Below are 23,798 nucleotides of genomic sequence, written 5' to 3'. Positions count from 1 at the left end.
CTGACCACACATGGAATCGTAGAAGGCATTTGGAGGCGCACAATGGGGCTGGATCACCCAACCTAACAGTTCTTCCTGATTTTTATTCCAGGCACTCCCTTCCTGGTCATGTGAAATTCTTCAGGCCCCAGAAACCCAGAAGTTCCCTCCCACAGAGCATCCTAGGGCTCTGTAAAGGGACCCCAACAGGGCCAGGCCCTCCTTTCCCGGGTGAATCCCTCCTCGAGAGCCCAGGGCTGTGGAGGGAGGAGAAGCTGGCAATGAGGGACTCAAAAGGAACCTCTAAGTGGGAGATTCAGACCACTGTAACTTTCCCCCTTTCTCACATGGCTCTCTGGGTTTTCCTAGCATCTAGAAGTTTTCAGGTCCAAGAGAAGCGTAGTTATTTCACATAGCCTTGGGTAAAGTCACCAGGAAGCTGCCTGCCTGCCTAATTGAGCCCAATCATTTCATTTATCCCTGATTCAGTTAAGGAGAAAGAGGATCTCGCTTTGCCTTAAGCAGAAGTCGCCCTCCTCATTAACACACAGCCCCCTAAAACTGCGGAGGGAAGGAAGGGTCTTAGTCTGGAATTTGTTGCCACTCCATTCCGGTGTGGGGACTTTATGGGCTGCCTCCTCTGGAACTCAGGCTCCGTCAAAAGTTGAGGAAGCAAGGGGCACCTGGGTGGCTCAGTTGGTTAAGCGACGGACTTCAGCTCAGATCATGATCTCATGGTTCGTGAGTTTGAGCCCCGCATCAGGCTCTGTGCTGACAGCTCAGAGCCTGGAGCCTGCTTCAGACTCTGTGTCTCCCTCTCTCTGCCCCTTACCCGCTCACACTCTGTCTCTCTCTCAAAAATAAATACACATTAACATTAAAGTCTCTCTCTCAAAAATAAATAAACATTAAAATTAAAAAAAAAAAAAAAGTCGAGGAAGCACAATGCCTTGTTGTATTTGCCTTTTCAATGGTCCCTGAGGCCAGGAGGGGAGCAGGTTTGTATATCCCCCTCCGGGGAGGAGAAAAGTGATGCAAGGATGGCTCCAGAAGGTCCCACTCCGTTTACACATACTGAGGGCCTCGCAAGACCCCGATCTTTCACAAATGTTTTACTTATTATCCCTGGCTCAGAGACGTTTAACAAGCAGCCCAAGGCCACACAGCGGGTGGTTGAAAGCAGCAGAGCCCGGGCGCGTGCCTAGTCTCTCTGGACTTTAGCGCCTCCTCCGGACAAACCGGGGCTGGGGCGGACTCCTCCGGCGCCCGCCTGGCCCTCCCTCGAGGAATCAGAGTCCCAGATGTCGACGCCCCAGGTTCAGGAGCGGGGAAGTAACTCCCGCCCCGAAGTCAGCCGGGTCGGCCCTGCCCCGAGAGCCGGATGCTCCTCCCTCATTCTCGGGGGACCCCTGCCGGCTCGGGCAGGGTTCGCGCCCACAGGGTCCCGAGCCCTCCTCCTCGCCCCTGCCCGGGGGCTCCTCCGGGCCGCCCGCGCTGACTCAGCGTAAGCCGAGTCGCGGAGGGCGGCGGGGTCAGACGCGCCCGCCCCCGGCTCCCTGGCTCCACTTTGATTGCCCCCTCCCTCTCCTCCGCCCTCCAGCCGCCCCGCTCCGCCCCCCGGGTGGGGTGCCGGGCCCCGAGCTGGCGGCGCTGCGGAGCGGCCGGAGGGCGCGAGGAGGAGCGCGCGGCGGAGCACGGGCGCAGCATGACTGCCATCGCGGTGCAGGTAACCCCGAGAACCCGGCGGGGCGCTGGGCCGGCTGCCCCCCGACCCTCCCGGAGCGGTCCGGGGGTCTGCCCCACCGGGAGGTGGGAAGGGACTTTGCGCGGAACCCCGGATCCCCGCCTTGCCGATCTTCTGTTGCAAGCTTGTGGGGTTCGGAGGCAGGTGGGCGGGAAGCAACCTGGGGGCGCTGCCCCCCCTCCCCCGACGCTCTTCCTGCAGCGCGGTCTCCTCTGGCCTCCTCTCGGGGCCCTGCTAGCACCCGAGGCCCCCAAGCTTCTTGCGGTGGATTTTTCTGCTTCTCTTTGGGGTCACCAGTAGCTATGATTAGGCTTTCCAGAGGGGTCCTTTTTAAAAAGGAGAGGCGCGTCTGGGGTGGAGGATGGACGCAGTCCACTTGCAGAGTGAGGCTTGTCTTACATAACATGAAGATGCGACTCCGGGGAAGCCAGAACTTTCTCGGGCGGGGGCTAGAAAGACCATCTCTCCACTTCTCCAAACGCAACTGGGGTGCTGGGGCGGGGACAGACTCACTGGGGCGCTCAGGCACTTAAGAGAGAAGGTTGTAGGGGCGCCTGGGTGGCTTAGTCAGTTAAGTGGGGGACTTCGGCTTAGGTCCAGATCTCGGGGTTAGGGAGTTTGAGCCCCTCACCGGGCTCCGTGCTGACAGCTCCCAGCCTAGAGCCTGCTTGGGATTCTGTCTCCCTCTCTCTCTCTGCCCCTCCCCTGCTCGCACTCTGCCTCTATCGCAAAACTAAATAAAAACCAGTTTTAAAAAAAATAATAAAAAAAAATAATAAAAAAAAACGAAAAAAAAGGGGCGCCTGGGTGGCGCAGTCGGTTAAGCGTCCGACTTCAGCCAGGTCACCATCTCGCGGTCCGTGAGTTCGAGCCCCGCGTAGGGCTCTGGGCTGATGGCTCAGAGCCTGGAGCCTGTTTCCGATTCTGTGTCTCCCTCTCTCTCTGCCCCTCCCGCGTTCATGCTCTGTCTCCCTCTGTCCCAAAAATAAATAAACGTTGAAAAAAAAAAAAAAACCAGTTTTAAAAATTAAAATAAAAGAGAGAGAGAAGGTTGTGGCGAGGGGAGGGAGAGGGACTCGCATCCCCAAAGGTCTGACTTCTCACACTGGTGCAAGATATTTTTGTTGGCCCAGAACCTACGTTCCTGCCCCCTGCCCTCTGGTGCCTTGCTGTCCAAAGGCAAGTCAGTAGCGGGACGGCTAGCTACCAGGCGAGCAAGCTGCTTCTCCGAGGAGGCATTTCACCAGCTCGCCTCCCCCAGAGTCTTCTGGCTGGAACCTTCTAAGGATTAGAGAGGCTCAGTTGACTTTGCCTGCAAATGCCCAGACCGCCTCCCGCCCCCAGCTGTGACTCTGGTAGACGCTGTTCCGCCCAATTTATAGACAAAATAACTGAGGCCCAGAGGTGAAGTAACTTGCTCACGGTAGCCAGCCAAACGACATAGTCGAGATTCAAAACAGGACTTCTTGGCTGCAAATCATACCTGCCCTTTCCACTTTTGACTAATAGGAGAAATCATAGCCACCCCCCAAGCCCCCGGACACAAGCGTTTGGAGAAGGACGGCGGGTTGCATCGAGTCCCTTGTCTTTGTTTTCCTTCATAATCTTGAGTCTTGATGAGGGAGCATCTGGGACAGGCCCTGGGAAGAAGGGGACTGGCAGTGAGGAGGGTGGGACCAGGTGTGGTCTCTCCCCTCGAGAAGCCCTCGAGGTGCAGCTGCAGATCCTTGTAAATCCTTGTAAACAAGGATTTAGAAGACATATCTGGAAGTGAGTGCTAAATTAAGAGGTGCAGAAGCTGCAAGCTGGATTAACTGGCAGGGGCGTCGTGTGCTGGGCCCAGAGGGGCCTGAAGTCTGGCAGCAGGTGGAGGGGACCTAGTAAGCGGAGGAAGAGGGGGAGGCCGTGGGATAGGCCTTGGGAGCTGGATAGGCTGTGGGAGCGCGTGGGCGATGGCTCAAGCCCGGAGCCTCTGCCCCAAGGGTGGGGCGCTGTCCCAGCATGACTCTAGTCATTGCTGCCTAGTAGCCCCTTAAATCAGCCCCAGGGACTGTTGTAAGCACTTGAAGTGATAGCTCATTCCAGCCCCACCAGACAACCAGCGGAGGTAGATGATGTTATCTTCATTTATAGGGGAGGAAACCCAGAGAAAGAGGGGATAAATAACATGCCCGAGGACAGAGAGCTAAAAAGCAGGCCGGCGGGGGTCATGCAGGCCAGTGCAGGCGCGGGCTGTAGCCCTGAGGACGGTGGCTGGCCAACTCTTTAGGAAACTGGTGAAGAAATTTCTGGTGAATAATGACAGGGGCCTGGCCTGGGCCTGCACAGAGTGGGCAGTGAGACTAGAGGCAAGTATGGAGGCAGGGGCTGGGGACGTGAAGGATGAGTAGTGAGGGGGGGCAGGTGGGGTCCTGGGGGATTGCAGAAGGGAAGCCCTTAGCCTTGGACTCAGTGGCCCAGGAGTGTCAAGTGACCCTGTTCTACGGATCATAGAAATCATTGAGGGTTAGAGAGGGAAAAGAGAAACACTCACATTTTTTTCCTCCGAGGAAAGGAGATTAAAGTTCCTTGCTCAAGGTCCCACAGCTGCGGGCGGGAGCAAGACCCGACTGCCTTGGTTCCCTCTTGTCCACTGGCCCTCCACTGACCACACTGCTACCAGCTGCCTCTCCAGGAGAGGGTTTCAGGCCCTAGGTCACTGAAGGCCAGTGGAGCTGCCAACAGTGACCAGTGTGGTGCAGGGTGGTGAGGAATGAAGACTCCAATATATATTATTATTGTTACTCATGTTATCAATAGTTCCCCAACACCTTTATATGCATGATGTCTTTTAATTCTTGGGAGTTTTCTTGGTGATCAGAGTTTCTTTGTTTTTTGTTTGTTTTTTAAAGTTTATTTGAGAGACAGCGTGAGCAGGGGAAGGACAGAGAGAGAGAGAGAGAGAGTGAGAGCGAATCCCAAGCAGGCTCTGCACTGTCTGTCAATCACAGAGCCGTCCTTGGGGCTCGACCCCACAAACTGTGAGATCACGACCTGAGCCGAAATCAAGAGTTGGTCACTTAACCCACTGAGCCACCCAGGCGCCCTGGCGATCAGAGAATTTAAAGGAGGCCCTGCTTTGAGGTGGGAGGGGGAAGAAATGAACTGACGTGAGCTGTCTTCTCTTTGATCCCAGTGTGATGGGCCTGGAGACTAAAGTCCAGTCTGCCCAAGGAAGGTTGGGCTGAGGGAGGGATGGGACATACCTGTTGTCTAGACAGCGTGATGTCTAGGGTCAAAAGGTTTCTGGGTCCTGTGTTCTGTGACTTGATTGAGGCCTTGCTTCCAGGGCTCTCCCATCCTAGGACCTTACCAGCCAACTTCTAGGGGCATTGTAACCCGGCCAGGTACCTTCATGGCTCTTGCTTTCCTGCAGCGGTCACCTACCCCATTTTGTAGATGAAAAACCCAAGGGCCAAAGAGGTTAAGAAGCTGCCCAAGGACAAACACCTTTAATGGTTTGTAGACACAGAGGTTTCAAATTTTCCTTGGTTTGTTTCCTAGTAGTCAAGCTGTTTTTTTATGATGAAATCCAACACAGACTCCTGGACTACCAATGTGTCCAGGTGATAAGAAGGACCTGTCGTGGGGGCGCCTGGGTGGCTCAGTCGGTTAGGCGTCCAACTTCAGCTCTGGTCACAATCTCGTGGTTCATGAGTTCGAGCCCCGCATTGGGCTCTGTGCTGACAGCTCAGAGCCTGGAGCCTGCTTCGGATTCTGTGTCTCCCTCTCTGTGCTCCACCCCCCCCCCCCCCCAACCCCTGCTCGTGCTCGCTTGCTCTCTCTCTCTCAAAAATTAAGAAAAGAAAAAAAAAAAAAAAAAAAGAATGAACTGTTGTGGCTGAGTGAGGACAGGGCCTGAGCTGGCCAGCTCAGCTTCCCCTATTCCCCTCCTGCGGCACCTAGAACCCTGCATAGCAGGCAAGGAGAGTTGGGGCCCTGACCGCTGGGGCATCCCTCTACATTCTCTACTCCTTCCTCTCACCAGTAATACTGAGCCCCTAACCAAAGACCCTGTACCTGGAAGGCCCCAGACGGTATTTATTGGCTGAATGCATCCTGCACATTATATGTTTGTCCAGGCAGCCGTAACAGGCTTTATTGTGATTTAGGTGAGAGATCTTGGGTAAGTCATCTGGCCTTTGGGTGACATAGTTTCCCTCTTTATGCCACCTCCCCCCCCCCCCCCCGCCCCCATGGGAGCTTCCTACTCTGCCAACCTCACAGGTTTGAGTAAAACAAGCCCCTGCTTATGCAGAAGTGCTGAAAGCAAACCAGGTCCTTATTCATGTATCCCTGGGGCAGAAAATTCACAGTGGCTCCCACTTAGGTGGGCAGGTCAGCAACCAGTCTGATGTTCCTGCTGGGGCTCTGACCGAAGCAGGAGTCTCTCTGATGTTCCTGCTGGGGCTCTGACCGAAGCAGGAGTCTCCCAGAGCGTGGCTTTGCTTCCTGTCCCTCCCTGAAAAGCATGACCCAGACTTGCCTCCATTTGCACATGTATAGGGTGCACCCCATAGTCCCTGTTCGGTTTCCCAGCAGTGACAGAGCCCCATGAGCTGTCTGCTTACCTCCCAAAGCGGGGTGTAACCTGCTTCCATAGGCACTGTCAAGGGGGTAATTTATGACGGGGCAGGAGATTCGTTTAAAGGGAGCTCCAGGGGGGCCCGGGTGGCTCAGTCGGTCAAGTATCCAACTCTTGATTTCAGCTGAGGTCATGATCTCGCGTTTCCTCCTCTGCACCAGCATGTGGAGCCTGCCTGGGATCCTCTCTCTCCCTCTCCCTCTGCCCCAACCCCCTCTCGTGTTCTCTCTCTCTCTCTCTAAGAAATAGGTAAATAAACTTTCAAAAAAGCGGAGGGCTGGGGCAGGAGTTTCAGATGGAAGTGACAGTGGTTGCAGACCTACTGAATGGCCAGGACAAGCACTGTGCCAGGTACTGGGGACGCAGCCGTGCCTGCATGGGAGGCCCTGCCCTCCTGGTGAGCGGTGTCTGTGTGAGCTAGACAACATATAAGCACAAATCAAAAGGAAATGGATGACTGGTGGTCGGAACAGAGAAGAAAACAGGGTTCCTGACAGGAGGGAACCTGGTTTGGCTGGGGAGGCAGGACGGATCTCTGTGAGGAAGTGACATTTCCACTGAGACATGAAGAATGGAGAAAAGGAGACAGTCGGGGGAAGACTCTTGTAGGCAGAGGGACCAGTAGGTCTGAGGAAGAAAGTTCTGGGCTTGTCCTTGGGCCTAGAACGAGTGCAGCCATGTCTGAGTGAGGGGGCCAGGAAGCGTGTGCTGGGAGGTGAAGCAGGAGGGGGAGGCAGGGCAGAAGGTGCAGGGCTTATGGTGTGTCGTCAGGAGTTTGATTCTTCAAAGTGTTTCTCTTTTTATTTTTTGCTTTCTGGGTTGGGGAGGGGACCCATGCCTGGGTGGTGTCCCAGGGCTGTGAGATAAGGGACACCTCACCGGACGCGTGGCCCAGCTTGCCAGAAGAGAGGGGTGGGTGCACCCTTCCAGGGCTGCAACTGGAGGCTGAGGGAGAGCCTCCGTGGCTCCCCCACGCCCAGAAGCTGCTAGACAGTTCAGTTGGCCAGCGCTGGGTGGGGTTCAGGTTCGGGCTGAGCAAGACTAAAGGGTAAGGTGCAAACATCGCTTTCGGTACTGAGGAAAACAAGGTAATAACACCTAGCCTGGAATGTGCAGAACCAGCTGGGTGGAGAGTAGGGTGAAACTGAAGTCTACTGGGAAATCCTGGGAGAGGGAAAATGGAGCCTTGTATTAGAAGGCTAAGTAAAAAAAAAAAAAAAAAAGAATACTAATATTCCAGTGCTTTTAACAACCTTCACAGTGCTTTAGGCAGGGTTCTTGCTTTGCATACAAAGAAACCCACAGGGCGCTGCAAGTTCAAGGTCACACTGGCCTGGTCTGACAAGTTTTCTGAATTCTGAACAGACTAGGATCTGCCACCTTGCTGGTCAGTAGAATTTGGATTTCTTCTTCATAAAGATCGTTAGAGAAAGAAAGGTCAGGGAACCCTTCGTGCCTGTGGTGAATAGCTGGACAGTCCGTGCTTCTGGGTCTTGAACAGAGGACAGGGAGCAGGTGGAGTGGGGGAAGGGCTCCCCAAGAAGGCGGGTCTGTGCTGCAAGTTAAGGAGGGGCTGGGAGGGAGGGAAGCTACTTGCAAAGGTGGGCGTCCCAAGCTTCCCAGGGGAGGGCAACAGAAAATAAGGCTATGGGAAGCCAGGAGCGTGGGCAAGGGTTTCCCCTGACATGCCATCTGTGGTGTCTTCTAGGCCCAGAGGCTGCTGGCCCGGCGGCGGCCCCAGCGGCCCTTCTTGGAATCCTTCATCCGGGTCCTCATCATTGTGTGCGCCGCCCTGGCCCTGGTCCTCTCCTCCGTCTCCATCTGCGATGGCCACTGGCTGCTGGCTGAGGACCGCCTCTTTGGGCTCTGGCACTTCTGCACTTCCTCCAACCAGACGGGGCCACGCTGCCTCAGAGACCTGAGCCAGGCCCACGTGCCCGGGCTGGCCGTGGGCATGGTCCTGGCCCGCAGCGTGGGCGCCTTGGCTGTGGTGGTCGCCATTTTGGGCCTGGAGCTCCTCATGGTGTCCCAGGTGTGTGAAGACCTCCACTCACGGCGCAAGTGGGCTGTGGGCTGTGTCCTCCTCCTCGTCTCTTTCATCCTCTCGTCCGGGGGGCTCCTGAGTTTCGTGATCCTCCTCTGGAACCAGGTCACGCTCATTGGTTTCACCCTGATGTTCTGGTGCGAGTTCACGGCCTCCTTCCTCTTCTTTCTGAATGCCATCAGCGGCCTTCACGTCAACAGCATCACCCATCCCTGGAGCCAACCAAGGAAGTTTTAGGCCTCCCTCCTAAATCCGAGGACGTCAGGTTCTACAAGAAAGTGTGGTCAAGGCGGGACTTTTTCAACACGTGACCTCTGATGGGGGTAGGGGTGGGACCGTGACCTTGAAACTGCTGCTGCTTAGTCCGTAACATTTTGGTGGTTGGCCAGAACCAGCCCAGTGGCCTTTGCAGCTGGCCTGCAGAGGCCAGGAGCGTCCCTAGTGCCACCAGCTGCACAGCCTTAGCCAAGTTATTAGAATGTTGATTTTAGAAGTTAACACATTTTAAAACTCTTTTCTTGAATCCTTCTTCCCAGATGGGACTAGATTAGGAAGCAGCTTGGGTGACTGGTGCCTGGGCTGGCTGCACAGCTAAGTGAAGTTCACCCTTGTTTTATTGACTGTGTGCCAGGATAGGGGCAGGTGGGTCCCTGGGATCCCCTGGGGTTGCCCAGAGCAGATCATTCTTCCAGCTAAGCATATCCAGTCAGTGCCTAGGACTTTCTTCCACCAGCCCAAAGGACCTCTGTGCACCTTTCCTTGCTATAGCTTTGGTCATGTTATTGAGGATTCCCTCAATGTCTTGCACATAATAGGTTTTTAAACCCTTTGACTTGATTTGAACCCTGCCTTTGCGGTGGGGGTGGGGGGGGGCATAATCCATGAATAACCTCAGCTGCCAGCAGCCGGTCATCTCTGCTGTCTGTGGGAATCCTGCCTTAATTCTTCGAACCAGCTTCCCAGGATGGCCCACCAACCTTCCAATACACAGTCCTCCCTGAGGCGAGCATGTGTGCATGTCTGTCTTCCGCAAGGGTCAGACGGCCTCAAGGTACCATTTTTGGCTCCCAGAGCACATATCTGGACCTGCTGGACTCCAGGGGGTAAAGGGGACTTGCCTACACTTGTAATCATTACCACCCGCCCTGGGGATGAGTGCAGGTGAAGGGGACCAGGAACCAGTGGAGAGTTCCATCCTTGCTGGCAAATCTGCGTTTTTGTGCAGCCAATTGCCCCCTTCCCAGTTTCTTTTCTGCCCAGTAGCTTCAACCGTTTCATTCCACACTAGCCCCTTCCCCCTCCACCTGGTCCTTCCTGGCTGCTGGTCACTGTATGGGTTTTTGGTCTCTTGCCCCACCCTTATTACTGCAGGTGCCCTTTCTGGGTGCTTCTATCTATCCCTTGTGGCTTTTTTTTTTTTAATTTTTTAAACTTGAAGTTTAAAAGCACAAGTGGGGAAGGGGTGGAGAGAAGGAGAGACAGAATGCTGAGCAGGCTGTGCGTTGGCTCTCAGCACAGAGCCCGATGCGGGGCCCCAACTCCTGAACCGTAAGATCATGACCCAAGCCCAGATCAAGACGCTTAACCAACTGAGCCACCCAGGCACCCCCTGTAGCTTTTTAAAAACTTCTATTTCCAAATGCATGTGGAGTCCATGGAGATCAAGAAAGATGTCATGGGCCAACCAGTTTTTCAGAGAGCAGAGCTCATCAACCATACAGGCTGCGTTCTTGGCCCTGGAAAATAAGCACCTGGGCTTTCATTCCAGAGACCCTTCACAAGGTACAAAGGGGTGACTTCCTTGTCTCTGCAGTGGGGAGATGCAGGGGTGGGAAGCCAGAGCCCAGGCGGGGACAGCACTTGTCCAAGTCCCCCACCAGCAAGATGCCTTTTCCTTTATGTTTGGGCTTCTGTCCAGAATGCTTTCCCCTGAACACTAATAGGCTGTGTTTTGTAAAAGGGTTCAAATAGTCCCGTTTAATCCTCACACGGCCGGTGGGAGAGGGAGTGCCAATAGTCCAGGAAACTAAAATCCAAAGACAGAAAGGGGAGACAGATCCCCATGGGACAGGGAGACAGGCCCTTGCCCCCCTGCCTAGGAGTGAAGACAGACACAGCCTTGGAGCACAGGGATTTGAACCCAAAAGCCCTGGACTGAACTTGTGCCCCTGCTTGCTGAGTATCTTGGGCAAGTCACAGGACCTTCATGAACCTGTTTCTTTTTCTGCCCAATGGAATCCTGCCCCCTTCCTGGCTATTCTGCCTCTTGGGCTGCAGGTGACTGTGAAAGAGGAGGCACGGGAGGGTGCCTTGTACCCTGTTGGGTTACTAAAAGGAAGCTGGGGGTCTTGGCGTCTCTCTTGGCTTCACTGACATGGTCAGGTTAATCCAGTTGTCTTGAGGCTCTAGGGTAAGAGTTACTGGACAGGTGAGTTGTAGTGAGGGATAAGGAGGGTCCATCTAGGGCCAAGGGTCTCGACTGCCATGTTTCCTGGGCTTCGAGCTTATTCCTGCAGGAAGGGGTAGGGAAGGCCAGCCTCAGCATCCTTCACCTTGTGTCTCGAGGGCTAAAGGAGAGCAGGCAATTACATACCAGACCCATCCCAGCTACCATTTATTTCCCTGCCTTCTGGAACCCTTGAACTGCCCTTCGCATAACACAACAGACCCAAATCCCAGGCCCTCGTCCTGCCCCACGGTGCCTGTGCTTTGATCAGTTCTGAGGAATTCTCACCACAGCCCCCTCCCCAACCCGAGGCCCAGAGGAGGGGAGTTCTTGGTCACAGGAGAAAAGCCTATGATGTCTGCTGAGAAGACCGATACGGACTGTCCTGCAGCAATGTCTAGGCTTCTCGTGACCCATCTTGGTCTCTGTCCCGTGCGTGGCCCTGCTGCAGCCTCTCAGATGACACTGGCCCTGCAGGTGCCCCCGCTCTGCTCTGAGGTGCTGGCCTTGGTGCTGTGGGTGAGGCCGCTGGTGCCATTGCTGAAGGTGGAGTTGAGGGCCACGGGGCGCAGTAGAAACTCACGGACGTGCCACTGCCGCCACTTCTTCTGAACCTCCAGCTGCACCTGCCCCCAGAGACCACCATCAGTGGAGGAGACAAGAACCGACCTTGTACCCACAGTTCAATTCACCGCCCCCCCCACCCCCACCCCGGGACCTCAGCATAGTCCCACGACTCGTATCTTCCCCTCTCCTGCATGCCCCTCAGATTGGCCATTTCCGGCCCCAACATCCAGTAGGGATTGAGGGCCCCTCTCTCCTGGACACTTTCACCTTCAATCTTGCCGCCTGGGTCCCAAGGAAGGGGCTTAGGGCTGTTTCACAAATTCCAGAACTCCAGAATTAATCAGGTCATCACCTGGGACAAACTGGACTCCTTCCCATGAAGCCTCCCTAGCTCACAACTTAATCTGGGGGCCCGGGAGTTGCTCTTTGGAAATGTCCTCCACGGTGCCCAGCTGTAGCAGCCCAAACCTTTGAAGCCAGGCTTCATGCTTGAGTTTTGGAAAACAGGTTATTCCCATTCAAGTGTGGCGAACCAGTTTGATGGTCGACAGTTCTAGAAAGGCCTTACTTGTGTGAAGGACTGTATTCAACTAGTGGTTGGGCTGCTTCTGTGTGTGTCCTCCCCCAACTGCTCTGCGCAGGAGCAGAGACTTCATAGTAAGTGTCTGGCCCTCCCAGGAGTCAACACTCATTTGGAGGGTCCTTGAGGATGGATTTGCTGTTACTGCCTCTGCGCCATTTTACAGATGGGAACACTGAGGCCCATTGAAGGGCAGTGGGCAGTGAGCAGGGTCACCCACCAGGCAAAGCAGCAGAGCAGTCGGGAGCCCGGGTTCTTGTTGGGGTGCCCATACTTCCCTCTTTCCTGGACTTGCTCTAGGGTAAGAACCTCCTGGAGAGAGCTTGTTAAACATTTTCAGGCTCCAGCCCAGACATACAGAATCCCCCTTGTGCTGAACTGAGGGTCATGCGCAGTAATTGTGTGAACTAGGCTTCTGGATGCTTTGATGTTCCCATGAAGTGAGCTCAGGAGACCCAGCCCGCACCCCACCTCTCCCCACCACCTTTTCCGGGGAGCTCCTGAACAGGGATCCAGTGGCTAGGAAGCTCCTCTCTCCAGGCCACCTGAGAACTCACCTCCCCATTGAGGAAGCAGTACAGGACGGCCACCACCAGGCCCTGCGGGGGGGGGGGGGGGGGGGGGGGGGTGGCAAGACAGCAGGGGTCAGTGCAGGTACTCCTGTACCCAGCCTCCCTTCAGCTTCCCCCCCCCACGTCCTTGAATTGCCAGCCCCAGGCTCACTTCTCCCCAGAAAGTGTCCCAGAGCCTTCTCACACCTCTCACCTCAGGGAATTAGGGCTACCTCCTCTGAGCCCCTTACTGTACCCCTGGCTCTGCTGGCATCATCCAGCATAGACTCAGCTCCTTGGGGCAAGAGCAGGGCCCCTTTTGTCTGTGAGCCCAGTGTCCAGCGTCGGGCATTGGACACCTGTGGTTCCAGCAACCACAGAGTAGAAGCTGCTAACTTGGGCCCGTGGGGACCAGGCCAGTCCCCTGAATTAGTAAGGCGGGCCATCTGGGAGAAGCAGAGACTGGTGGCGCCCAAAGTGCACTGTCCCTCGGGTAGGGGGAGGGGCCGGCCCCTGCGAGACCCTGGGCCTGGTGCGGGCTCATGTTCAAGATCAGCTGGAAATCCGGAGGCTGTCCACCTCGGCCAGCTCTTCACACTGAAACACGAATGTGTGAATGTGAAATCAGCAAAGCCCGCATGCTGGTGCTGGCCTGCCAAAAGTGGGTGTGTGTGACCTCCCCGTATACATCTCCTTGGTTAGGGGCCTCGGGGCTGTATGCACTCTATGTTCCCTGGTGTGATGGAGGTCTGTGCCTGTCAGGACCCTTCCTCACTAGTATCTGCAGCTTCTGTTTTCCCAGTGGTCCTGGCATGGAGCTCGGCCAGGGACTCCAGTCTTGAGATGCAGGGTTTGAGGCCAAGAGGCCTACTGGGGACCATAAGCCAAGGGCAGGGTCTCTGCAGTGCTTACGTCCTGCTCACCTCCTCAGGGACCCCTCAGGTCAGCCTGCCCTTCCTTCTGCCTTGCAGCTTCCCTGGCTGGTGGGCACCCTTCCCCTCAGAGGTCTGCGTGCCATAGCGCTGACCTCAGGGGGGCTCCCTTCCCCTTCCTGGTCCCATCCAGACCTGCCTTTACCTACTTACCACATTGGAAAGGACCCCAGAGGATGATGAACCAGCCCAGCTATGGTGGACTTAATACATACAATGGCTCAGGGCTGTTGGCATTTTAACAGTGACAAAACTCAAGGATTTGCTTTAGAATATCAGGCATCGGGGACTGCTACGTAGAATGGAGACCATTTGGGGGAAGTGGGCGGCAGGAACTCCTACTCAAGGCTGCAGTTTCCAAATTCTGTAGCATGTTAGGATCGCCTGGGAGCTTTTGCCTAGGTTACCCCAAATCCGAATGCCTGAGGACGGATGATCTCAGACTGGGGCACCTGGGAGGCTCAGTCAAGTGTCTGATTCTTGATTTCATCTCAGGTCATGATCACATGGTGAAATCAAGTCCCGTATTGGGCTCTGTGCTGGACATGGAGCCTGCTTGAAAATCTGTCTCCTTTCTCTGCCCCTCCTCCACCCCTCTCTCTGTCTCAAAAAAAAAAAAAATCCCGGGTGGTTCTCCGGCATTCTCACCTGGGAGCCTCTGTCAGCAGATGGAAAAGTCAGGCTTTAAGGTGAGACAACTAGATGTGGAGTTGTCTGACCCACATAACCATGGGGTTCTGGGCTCTAGGGGCTTCATTGAATCCTTGCCAAAGCCCTGGGGGGGAGGGGGAGGACCCCGATTTTACAGGTGAGGGAACTGGGTCACAGGGGTTTAGGCAGGACTGGCCCCGTGCTTGGCCCAGAGCCGGTGGTCAGGCTGCTGGCTGTGGATGGCGCCCACCTCATGGGGCCCAGGGGTGCCTGGGCCTCCAAGATCCGGAGACACATTTTCACAGTTCAGGTGAGGGCCAGAGCCCCGGGTGAGAGAAAGTGAGTTGTGCCCCAGGTACATATAGGGCAGGCCTCCTACAGCCAGTGAGTTTAAGAAATTCCACAGTTTTTGGGGCGCCTGGGTGGCTCAGTCGGTTGAGCGTCCGGCTTCGGCTCAGGTCATGATCTTGCAGTCTGTGAGTTCGAGCCCCGCGTCGGGCTCTGTGCTGACAGCTCAGAGCCTGGAGCCTGTTTCAGATTCTGTGTCTCCCTCTCTCTGACCCTCCCCCGTTCATGCTCTGTCTCTCTCTGTCTCAGAAATAAACATTAAAAAAATTTTTTTTAATTAAAAAAAAAAAAAGAAATTCCACAGTTTTTATACAATCATTAAAAATGAAGTCTTTGAAGAATTTTAGTGACGTGGAGGCAACAGGAAGATAGAGAATTAGAACACACAAGATAGGACACCACACATTAAAAAAAAAAAAAGAGGGAAACCACACATAGCATGACTTCAATTATATAAGCTGTGCGTACATAAGTGTCTTCCTGGATAGAAAAGAGACTTTAAAGAAAAGAAAAAAAAAAAAGACGTAGAAGTAAACCCACCATCATTTTTAGCAGATTATTTCTGGGGCCATGAGATTATGGATGATTTTTTTTTCTTTTTTAATGGTTCCTTATTTTCCAAATTTTCTACAACAACTCTTACGTGTACAATCAGAAAAAGCCAGAAGTATATGACAGGGTGCCTGGGTGACTCAGTCAGTTAAGTGTCCGACTCTTGATTTCAGCTCAGGTCACGATCTCACGATTTGTGAGATCGAGCCCCGCGTGGGGCTCAGTGCTGACAGCACAGAGCCTGCTTGGGATTCTCTCTCTCAAAATAAACATTAAAATAAAAGTATATGCCGTTGATAATGTATTGTGGTTCTGTGTGTGTTCGTTCAGCCCCTGTCTTTTAGAGATTCGGACTAGAATATTCACATTTGAATAAAACAGTCTTTGATTTGATTAAAATGAGGGGGGACATGGTGGAGGAAGCAGCTGGGGACAGACATGAAACATACCCGCCTTGAGTGGGCAATGACTACATGGGGGCTCACTATCTACTATTTTCTTTAATATATGGGAGAAATTTTCTATAATATAGAATTTTTAAAATATATACATTATATAAAATATACATGGGTAATAGACAATCAAGTGATACATGTTTGTATGTGAGCAAAGTTTAAAAAAACCTTAACGATCCATTTTCTTTGTAAACATAGAATGTTTCTATGAGAACATTCTGAAAGTGCTTTTGGGTTTTCTCTTGACAAGCCATTTCCTTAGAGAGAAACCAAATGGCCCAGCCCCAGCCACAAGCCCCAACTCCAGGGGACAGGAAGTTCCCTTTCTGTGCAGGGAGGCAGACACGGGTATCTGTGCTCTCAGTGAGGTCACTACCCACTTCTGGAAGCCAGGTCATGGCCTTCCACCCATGTGGACCTGGAATCCCCCACCTTCCGAATGGGCCATTGTGAGCCCAGCCTTCCCACATGTTACAAGAGCAGGTGGACACGGAAACTCTGGATGAAGAAACGAAGAATGTGGATTACATAAGAGGCTGGGTTCTCTGCAGCCTGGGGCACCGGCAGGGAGCTCTGGGCAGAGGGGACAGCCCTGGGGTAGGGTCTGAAGGCAGGGTGTGGAGAAGATCTGACTCTACTCAATGACGTGTGCCCAGTGATGTGTCCTCCCCGGAACCTGAAAGTGACAGAAGAGTGATCCCGGCCTCACCCACCCTGAACTGAACTCGGGCAACAAGGGAGACTCTGAGCCCTGTTCTGAGACCAAAGCCTCCCCAGTGAGGAGGACTTTGCAGGATAATCAATCTTGTTGTGGACAGGCTGGCTTCTTTAGGAAAATCCACTGGGAGAAATTTCTCTCAGGCCCTGAAGCCTATAATCTCTAGGCTTTTCCTGGGAATTTGCTTGTTTCCATTGCAGATATTATAAATCTTAGAACAGACTGTGTTTCTGTTTTTGCTCTGGCTACTGGAAATCTCTAAGTTCTCCCACCTTCCTAGCACTCTCCTGAATTTGCTTCTCTGTATGAACTCAATTTTGGTTTTTATTTTTATTTTTTTCACTGATCCTTCGCTACCTTTTTTTTTCTTTTCTTTTTTTGTCCTCTGTATGGTTTTCCTGAAAGCTACATCATATTATTTTTGGAAGGAGACGGCTATGAGTAAACAAAATAACACTGTGACGTTTGGGATTCATGTTAAGAGTCCTTCTGTCTAAACACGTTTACTGTTTTGTTTTGTTCTTAAGCCTCACAACATCTCGAATGACTAGGTAGCTGCTTTCTTCCCTCACTTTCTTTCTTCCTTTTTTTTTTTTTTTAGGTTGGGTATTATTCTCAGTAAGTTGTGTATGCATGCAAGTTTCAAAGAGTCAAATGATTGCTGTCACAAAACAACAGCAGCCTCCTAACACCCCTGCCCCCATTTCCTGTTCCTCAGAGGCAACTACTTGGAATTCTTTTCACTGGTTCTGAAGAATATGCTGATGATGCTACTTCTGGATTTTTCAGTTTGGGGCATTTTTTATGGACTTCCCAGTATGAAGATGAAGATATTATTCTCTTTCAGATGCCCTCTCCCTCATTCCCACAATGTTCCTCTTCCTGCCCTGCTTTTTGATGGCTCAGCCATAGCCCTCAGCAGTAAGGCTATTTTGACTACATATAAACCGTGGAGAGGTGTGCAATGCAGTATGTGGGGTTATTTTTCCCTTTCGTCTTCCCTGGAGTCAGTCTCTCTCCTTAGTTTTACCTCCCACCCCCATCTGACTGGTGGGGAACTTGGGTCCCACAGCACAGTGAGGTCCTGCCCAGCTTCTCTTGGATGTCGGCCAAACCAGGCACCCCAAAACCCCCTGCTGGACCCTTCTGGGAAGACCTGGCTTGCCGCCTCTGTGATCTCTGTTTCTCTTTAAGGAAAGAGAGAACTCACGAAAGTCACAGTCCCGCGAAACTTACCTGGAACGAGCCAAGGGCCAATTCAAAGAACAGCTGGACCTCCATGGCATCTTCTGGGGAGAAGGCGAAGATGATGTAGTGGACTCCGAAGAGGGGGATCAGCAGGAGGGTAGACTTGGCCAGGCGCCTACAGACACAGACCCAGACCGGCTGCGGTGTCCTGCCCCCTTCCCCTAGGGCCCAGCTCCACACACCCAACCTGCCTGACTGCAGGAGGCCAGCGGAGGCCCCCCCACCAACCTTTGTGGTTTGACTTTTCATTCTAGAGAATTTTTAACTCCCACATACCCACCACCCATGGCCAGTCCCCAAAATACCTGATTACGCACCCCTATCGGCAAATAACATTTGGACACAAACCCACCCAAACAACTTTATTATTTATAAATTATGTGCATGTGTTATTTAACATATTATTCACAAAGCCAGGATTCTTTTTTTTTTTTTTTTATAATAAATACCTATAAGGAGATGTGCTTTTTTTTTCTTCCCAGATTAGGGTTGCTAAATTTAGCAAATAAAAAATACAGGATGCCCACTTCAATTTGAATTTCAGATAAACAAAGGATCATATTTTTTTGAGTAAGTAACTAAAACACTATTTGTTGTTTATCCAAAATTCACACTGAACTGGGCATCCTGTATTCTATCTTGCAGCTTTATCCTGAATCCCCGGCTCCAGCTTACTCTGGACACCACTGCTCTAAAGATGTCCTGGAGAATCTGTCACCAAGTAATCCAACTCACTGCCAGATTCTCAAAGCTCAGAACCTCACAAAGAAAGCCCTTGCTGGACACTGATTTGTCTTTAACTGTTCTGTGCTGAATTACATCTCCCCAGCCCCAATTCATAAATTGAAGCCCTAACTGCAGGACCTCAGAAATACCTATCTCTGCTTGCAGATAGGACCTAAAAAGAGGTGATTAAGTTAAAAGGAGGTTATTAGGATGGGACCTTAGTCCAATCAACTGGCGTCCTTTTAAAAAGAGGAAGAGACACCTCTGAGCACAGACAAAAGGATCCAGGGAGAAGGCAGCCATCTACAAGGCAAGGAGAGGGGCCTCAGAGGAAACCAGTCCTGCCGGCACCTTGACCTTGGGTTTCCAGCCTCCAGAACTGCGAGTAAGTTTCTCTTCTTTAAGCCACCCAGTGTGTGGTTATGTTATGGTAGACCTAGCAAACTAGTACAGCATCTCCCTTCAACATCTTAAAGGTTTCAGAGTATTTCTGGATCACATATCTTGAAAATCTGATGAAGGCCATTCTCCCTTGAACAATACACAGACCTATATCAATGTCCCTGAAGCTGGGTCCCCGAAACCCATCAGGAGACTCCCTGGCGTTGCCCCAAGCACAAATCTCTGCTTCCTGGGATCCTGAGAGATTTATCTTCCCACCACTGGGGCAGCCTTCTCAAGCTGCACAAAGGACCCATCCCACCCCCCCCTCACCCCGCCCCCATTCCTATTTACATTTGTAACCTCCCAGGAACTAGGTCCAGTTGGGTAAACAATAGGTGCTCAGGAAATACGTGCTGACTGAGCCTTGTCTTTGCTTTCCACTTACTTATAATGGTTCGCTTCATTTCCTCTTGTCTCTTGGGTTCTCAGTTTTCTCATCAGGATTCTTAGGATGTTTATAAAAAGGATGAAATTAATCTGTAAAACACAAGACAGAGGTGGGGCTGAAGGTGATCGCCACCCCTCCAGGCCCCTGACCCCTGGACCTGAGGGCAGAGAATGCACTGCAGGCCACACCCGAGATTGCACCACTGTGCCTCCCCTCACCTGCCCCACAGTCCTGGTGGAGCAAACCTATGGGAGGGGATGACTGACCCGGCACCCGCTCCTACCCCCTGGCTGCTGGAGCTCTGAGGTCTGCTCAGTTGCCATCAGGGATTATTCACACTGGGGGTGCATTGAAACCCCTGGGGACCTTGTTAAAATGCAGGTTTCAGGTGACCTGGAAGTCTGTATTTCCATCAAGCTCCAGATGATGTCAAAGTTGGTCCTCGACTACACTTTGAGTAGCAGGGCTTTCTTCCAGCAGAGGTTTTGTTGTTGTCATTTTAATGTTTATTTATTTTGAGAGAGAGAGAGAGAAAGCTCAAACAGGGGAGGGGCAGAGAGACGGGGCGAGAGAATCCCAAGCAGGTTCTGCACTGCCAGTGCAGAGCCCGATGTGGGGCTCGAACTTATGAGCCCTGAGATCATGACCTCAGCCAAAACCAACAGGCAGATGCTTAACAACTGAGCCACCCAGGTGCCCCACCAGCAGAGGTTCTTAAGGTTTAGGGTATTGACTGGGGGGTGGGGGTGGGGTCCCAAGGCTATAGGTCAGTAAATCTGGGGTAGGGCCCAAGAATTTGCACTTTTAACAAGCTTCCAGGTGATGGTGAAGCTGCCGGCCTGGGGACCATACTTTGAGAACCACTGCCTCAGAGCCTTATAGCCTCACTTTGCAGTTCAATCACCAACTCCAGGAAGCCACCCTTGATCACCTCTCTTTTCCTGATATATTGCAGTGAGGGATCATGTCACTGTGTAAGCACTTGAAATGTTTGAAAGAGGACAAACGCATGCGTCTGTCAAACTTGTGCGTGTCCACATATCCGCCAGTCCCAATCCCAACTTCCTAAAGGACAGGAATGTAGTCTGTTTATTTCTTTTGGTGTTGCCTTCCCGGAGCCCAGTGCCAGAATGTTATAAAGATGCCCACACGGTGGTACCTCTCCTCCTCTCTCACCCACCTACGGGCTCCAGCACCATTTACAGAAGCAGGGATCAGTGGGCTCGGCCAGCCGGGCACCCTCATTGTTCACACAAACAGCCTGGGGCCTGGGAATGCTGGCCACAAGACAAGGATTAGAGGCCTGTCAGGACTCCTAGCCCAGCTGCTTCTTCAGGAACATGCTTCTCAGCTTGTTTGTTTATGCCTCTTGCTCAGAGCTGGCTATGCATGGTGTATATGAATAAAAGCTTTTTTTTTTTCCATTTATTTTTTGTCTTAGAGTTGGATTCAATTTAATAGGGAGCACTGGAAGGCAAAAAAAAAAAAAAAAAAAAAAAATTCTCTAAGATCCCAAGAATGAGTCCCAAATAGTGAAATTCCAGGCCCTGTGACCAACTGGTTGGGAGGTTTTTATTTTGTTTTGTTTTGTTTTTTTAAGTTCTTACTTAAGTAATCTTTGCACCCAATGTGGGGCTCAAACTCATGACCCTGAGATCAAGAGTCATAGCTCTTCCTTTTTTCTTTTTTTTTTTTTTAAGATAAAACCTTTTATATTTTTCTCTATTTATTTTTTATGTTGATTTAGTTTTGAAAGAGAGAGAGACAGAGACTGAGCATGAGTGGGGAGGGCCAGAGACAGAGAGGGAGACACAGAATCCAAAGCAGGCTCCAGGCTCTGAGCTGTTAGCACAGAGCCCGACATGGAGCTCGAACCCACAAACTATGAGATCACGACCTGAGCCGAAGTCAGACACCTAACTGACTGAGCCACTCAGGTGCCCTTGTTGGGAGATATGTTGCATCAGGAGTATCCACCAAACATTCAATCACGAGATAGACCCAGTCCCATGAAATCTGCCAGGACACTGGGGCCCACTGTCCCTCCGCTGGGGCTCTCCTGGGCTGGGCTGTCAGATTCCCAGAATTATAGCAAGGAAACTGCCCTAACTAAATGAGGAAATGCCCTCCTGTGGGAATATCACGCAGTCATAGCACATTGGTTCATTAGATAATTTCAAAGGACATGGGACACCTCACACCTCTTGCTAAGTGAAAAACCAAACTAGAATACAAAACTATATTAAGCATTTTGGAAGAAGTATGTTTTTCCTCAAAGAAAAAGGAAAGAAACGCACATGTGTATTCACTGTGTGTATCTAGGTGCTAAAAGTATGTGTGATTTTATTCCCTTTTGAAAAACAGACTTTGTATCTTCCAACTTTTCTTTTTACATGAAGTCTATTATTTAGAAAAAGGGGGTGGGCACACCTATGTGGCTCAGTCAGTTAGGCATCGACTCGTGATTTTGGCTCAGGTCATGATCTCCCCGTCGTGGGATCAAGCCCCGAGTAGGGCTCTGTGCTGACAGCATGGAGCCTGCTTGAGATTCTTTCTCTCCCCCTTTCTCTCTCTGCCGCTTCCCCACTCATGCATGTGCACTCACTTTCTGTCTCAAAATAAATAAACAAGCTTTTTTTTTTTTTTTTTTAATTTTTTTAACGTTTATTTATTTTTGAGACAGAGAGAGACAGAGCATGAACGGGGGAGGGTCAGAGAGAGGGAGACACAGAATCTGAAACAGGCTCCTGGCTCTGAGCTGTCACCACAGAGCCTGACGCGGGGCTCAAACTCACGGACCGCAAAATCATGACCTGAGCCAAAGTCGGCCACTTAACCGACTGAGCCACCCAGGCACCCCAAACAAGCTTTTAAAAAATGATCAAAAGGGGCACCTGGGTGGCTCAGTCAGTTGCACCTACAAGTTTAGCTCAAGTCAGGATCTCATGGTTTGCGAGTTCGAGCCCCGCATCGGGCTCACTGCTGTCAGCCTGTCGGCACAGAGCCCTCTTCGGATCCCCTGTTCCCCTCTCTCTGCCCCTCCCCCCACCTCCAAAAAAATTTTTTTTAATGTTAAAAAAGAAAAAAGGAGGGAGGTCATGGGATGGCGGGATGGCTCCCTCCCCCCAACTGCCCTTAGAAGGTCACCAGCCAGCCAGTGGAAGAGGAGGGGCTGCTGCCCTGTGCGGCACCCCCACCCGGCCCCAGAGAGCCCATGAAGGGCACTTCCTGTCAACTGGTCCTGTAGCCATGGGGTCCCCCTGAACCCTGCACCCGGCTGAGGGACTGATTCCATCCAGGAGACAACCCAAGGGTGTCCCCGTCCTCTGTCCCCCTATTTCATATCCACACCCACAGGCTCAGCTCCAGGGCTCCCAACCCTGACTGCAGAGTAGAAGCACCTGAGAACGTAAACCAGAGATTGATGTCCGGGCCCCTCCCCAGAACAACAAGAGCAGAATCTCTGGTCCTCAGTATTTTTTTTTTTTTTAATGTTTATTGATTTACTTTGAGAAAGAGATGGGGAGAGGGACAGAGACAGAGTGGGAGAGACAATCCCAAGCAGGCTTCGCCTGTCAGCGCAGAGCCTGATGCAGGGCTCCAACTCACAAACCGTGATATCATGAGCTGAGCTGAAATCGAGTCGGACGCTCATTGACTGAGGAACCCGGGCACTCTGGCCATCAGTAGTGTTAAACAGCTCCCAGGTGATTCTGAAGGGCATCCCAGTTGAGACCCTCTGGGTTCCCTGTCCCTAAGTCACTCTTGTATCTCCTCCCCGCCCCTCCCAACAGCACCCTGAGGGCCCAAGACCATGCCTCACTCAGCATTCCTCAGCTCCCTGCCTATGATCCCAGCTCAATGATTCTTCCCAGTAACAAGGGGATGCCTAGAAAACAGATCAGGACAGGACCCAAAGGATCTGAAGGTGGGGGGGTTTCATCACAGAGCCAGCCAGGTTAGGGCAAGGAGCTCAGCTAATCACATTTCAGTGGCTACTCACAGACCAAAGGGAGTTACGTAACCTCCTAACTGCCCCCCCCACTTCCATCCGCCATTCTTCAGGGGGTGGAGCTTCTAGACCCTCCTGCGGCCCGACAACCCCTGGAAGTTCTGTGGTTGATCCCTCCCTGCACCAGGAGGGAGCCCTGTCTCTTGGCCTTTTGTCCAGGCCAGTCACTGTTTCCTTCTCTCCCACTGGAGCCCAGCTCAGGAAGATGGCCACTCACCAGGATGGAGAGGATCACAGGCCCTCGAATGACCCACCAGATGGACGCGTTGGCGTTGATGTCCCAGCACCTGTGGACAGCCAGGCTCCGTTAGGCGTGGAGAGCTGAGCTGACCTGGAAAGGCTAGTCCTCTGAAGAGCCCTTGGTATAAATGGCCCATGCTGGTGACCCTGAGCACTGCGGCTGTGTGCCCAGTGCTATCAGAACTGACTCTCCCCTCTGGCTCAGAGCATGTCTGAGGCTGACGATGCCTCCAGAGAACTCGCCTGTGGCCCCCAGTTTGAAAAACAGGCCCCTCCTAGATAGCTCCCAACAAGTGTCCATCCTTTTTGAAGAGCTGGATGATATAAAATACTCTCCTGTTACCTCTCCTTCAAGCAGCTTACCCAACATCTTCCAGAAAGTGCCTGCTGATGGCCCACGAAGCAACAAAAACAGCTGGGGAACCTGAAGAATAAAAGCAAAGGGAGGGACGGGAGATAGGGGACTCAGTTTTCAACACCCGCACAGGGACAGGACAGTTACCCCAGCCCAGTAGTGAACAGGTGCATGGAACCCCCTAGGAAATCCTG

General features: G+C 52.3%; 2 protein-coding genes across 5 annotated transcripts in view; one reads left to right on the top strand and one right to left on the bottom strand.

Annotated features, from left to right (window-relative positions):
- The first annotated feature begins 1,363 nt into the window (after window positions 1-1,363).
- TMEM37 (transmembrane protein 37) lies at window positions 1,364-9,397 on the top strand. The gene is made up of 2 exons (XM_045479534.1): window positions 1,364-1,705; window positions 8,056-9,397. The coding sequence occupies exons 1-2, from the start codon at window positions 1,685-1,687 to the stop codon at window positions 8,626-8,628; spliced, it is 594 nt and encodes a 197-aa protein (XP_045335490.1). The 5' UTR covers window positions 1,364-1,684; the 3' UTR covers window positions 8,629-9,397.
- The window catches only part of SCTR (secretin receptor), an 87,536-nt gene continuing 65,475 nt past the window's right edge, over window positions 1,738-23,798 (bottom strand). For 2 of the 4 annotated variants that reach the window (XM_045479533.1, XM_045479531.1), the window contains exons 8-13: window positions 23,613-23,673; window positions 23,227-23,296; window positions 18,995-19,086; window positions 17,428-17,554; window positions 12,542-12,583; window positions 10,993-11,463 (exon numbers count right to left, since the gene is read on the bottom strand). In XM_045479533.1, the coding sequence (XP_045335489.1) occupies window positions 11,293-11,463; window positions 12,542-12,583; window positions 17,428-17,554; window positions 18,995-19,086; window positions 23,227-23,296; window positions 23,613-23,673 (563 nt within the window). In that variant the 3' untranslated portion in view covers window positions 10,993-11,292. Of the gene's footprint in view, window positions 1,919-10,992; window positions 11,464-12,541; window positions 12,584-15,905; window positions 15,972-17,427; window positions 17,555-18,994; window positions 19,087-23,226; window positions 23,297-23,612; window positions 23,674-23,798 lie in introns of those variants that run through there. The other 2 variants (XM_045479532.1, XR_006712801.1) reach the window with 2 other exon arrangements.

The sequence above is a fragment of the Leopardus geoffroyi genome, chromosome C1, assembly GCF_018350155.1.
Source record: "Leopardus geoffroyi isolate Oge1 chromosome C1, O.geoffroyi_Oge1_pat1.0, whole genome shotgun sequence".
NCBI lineage: Eukaryota > Metazoa > Chordata > Mammalia > Carnivora > Felidae > Leopardus > Leopardus geoffroyi.
This window is presented reverse-complemented; position numbering and strand designations above follow the sequence as displayed.

Excerpts from the sequence above, each read along its gene's own strand:
- TMEM37 (XM_045479534.1), top strand. The coding sequence starts at position 1,685 with ATGACTGCCATCGCGGTGCAG. Across the intron at positions 1,706-8,055 it reads TGACTGCCATCGCGGTGCAG|GCCCAGAGGCTGCTGGCCCG; the intron begins GTAACCCCGAGA and ends GGTGTCTTCTAG.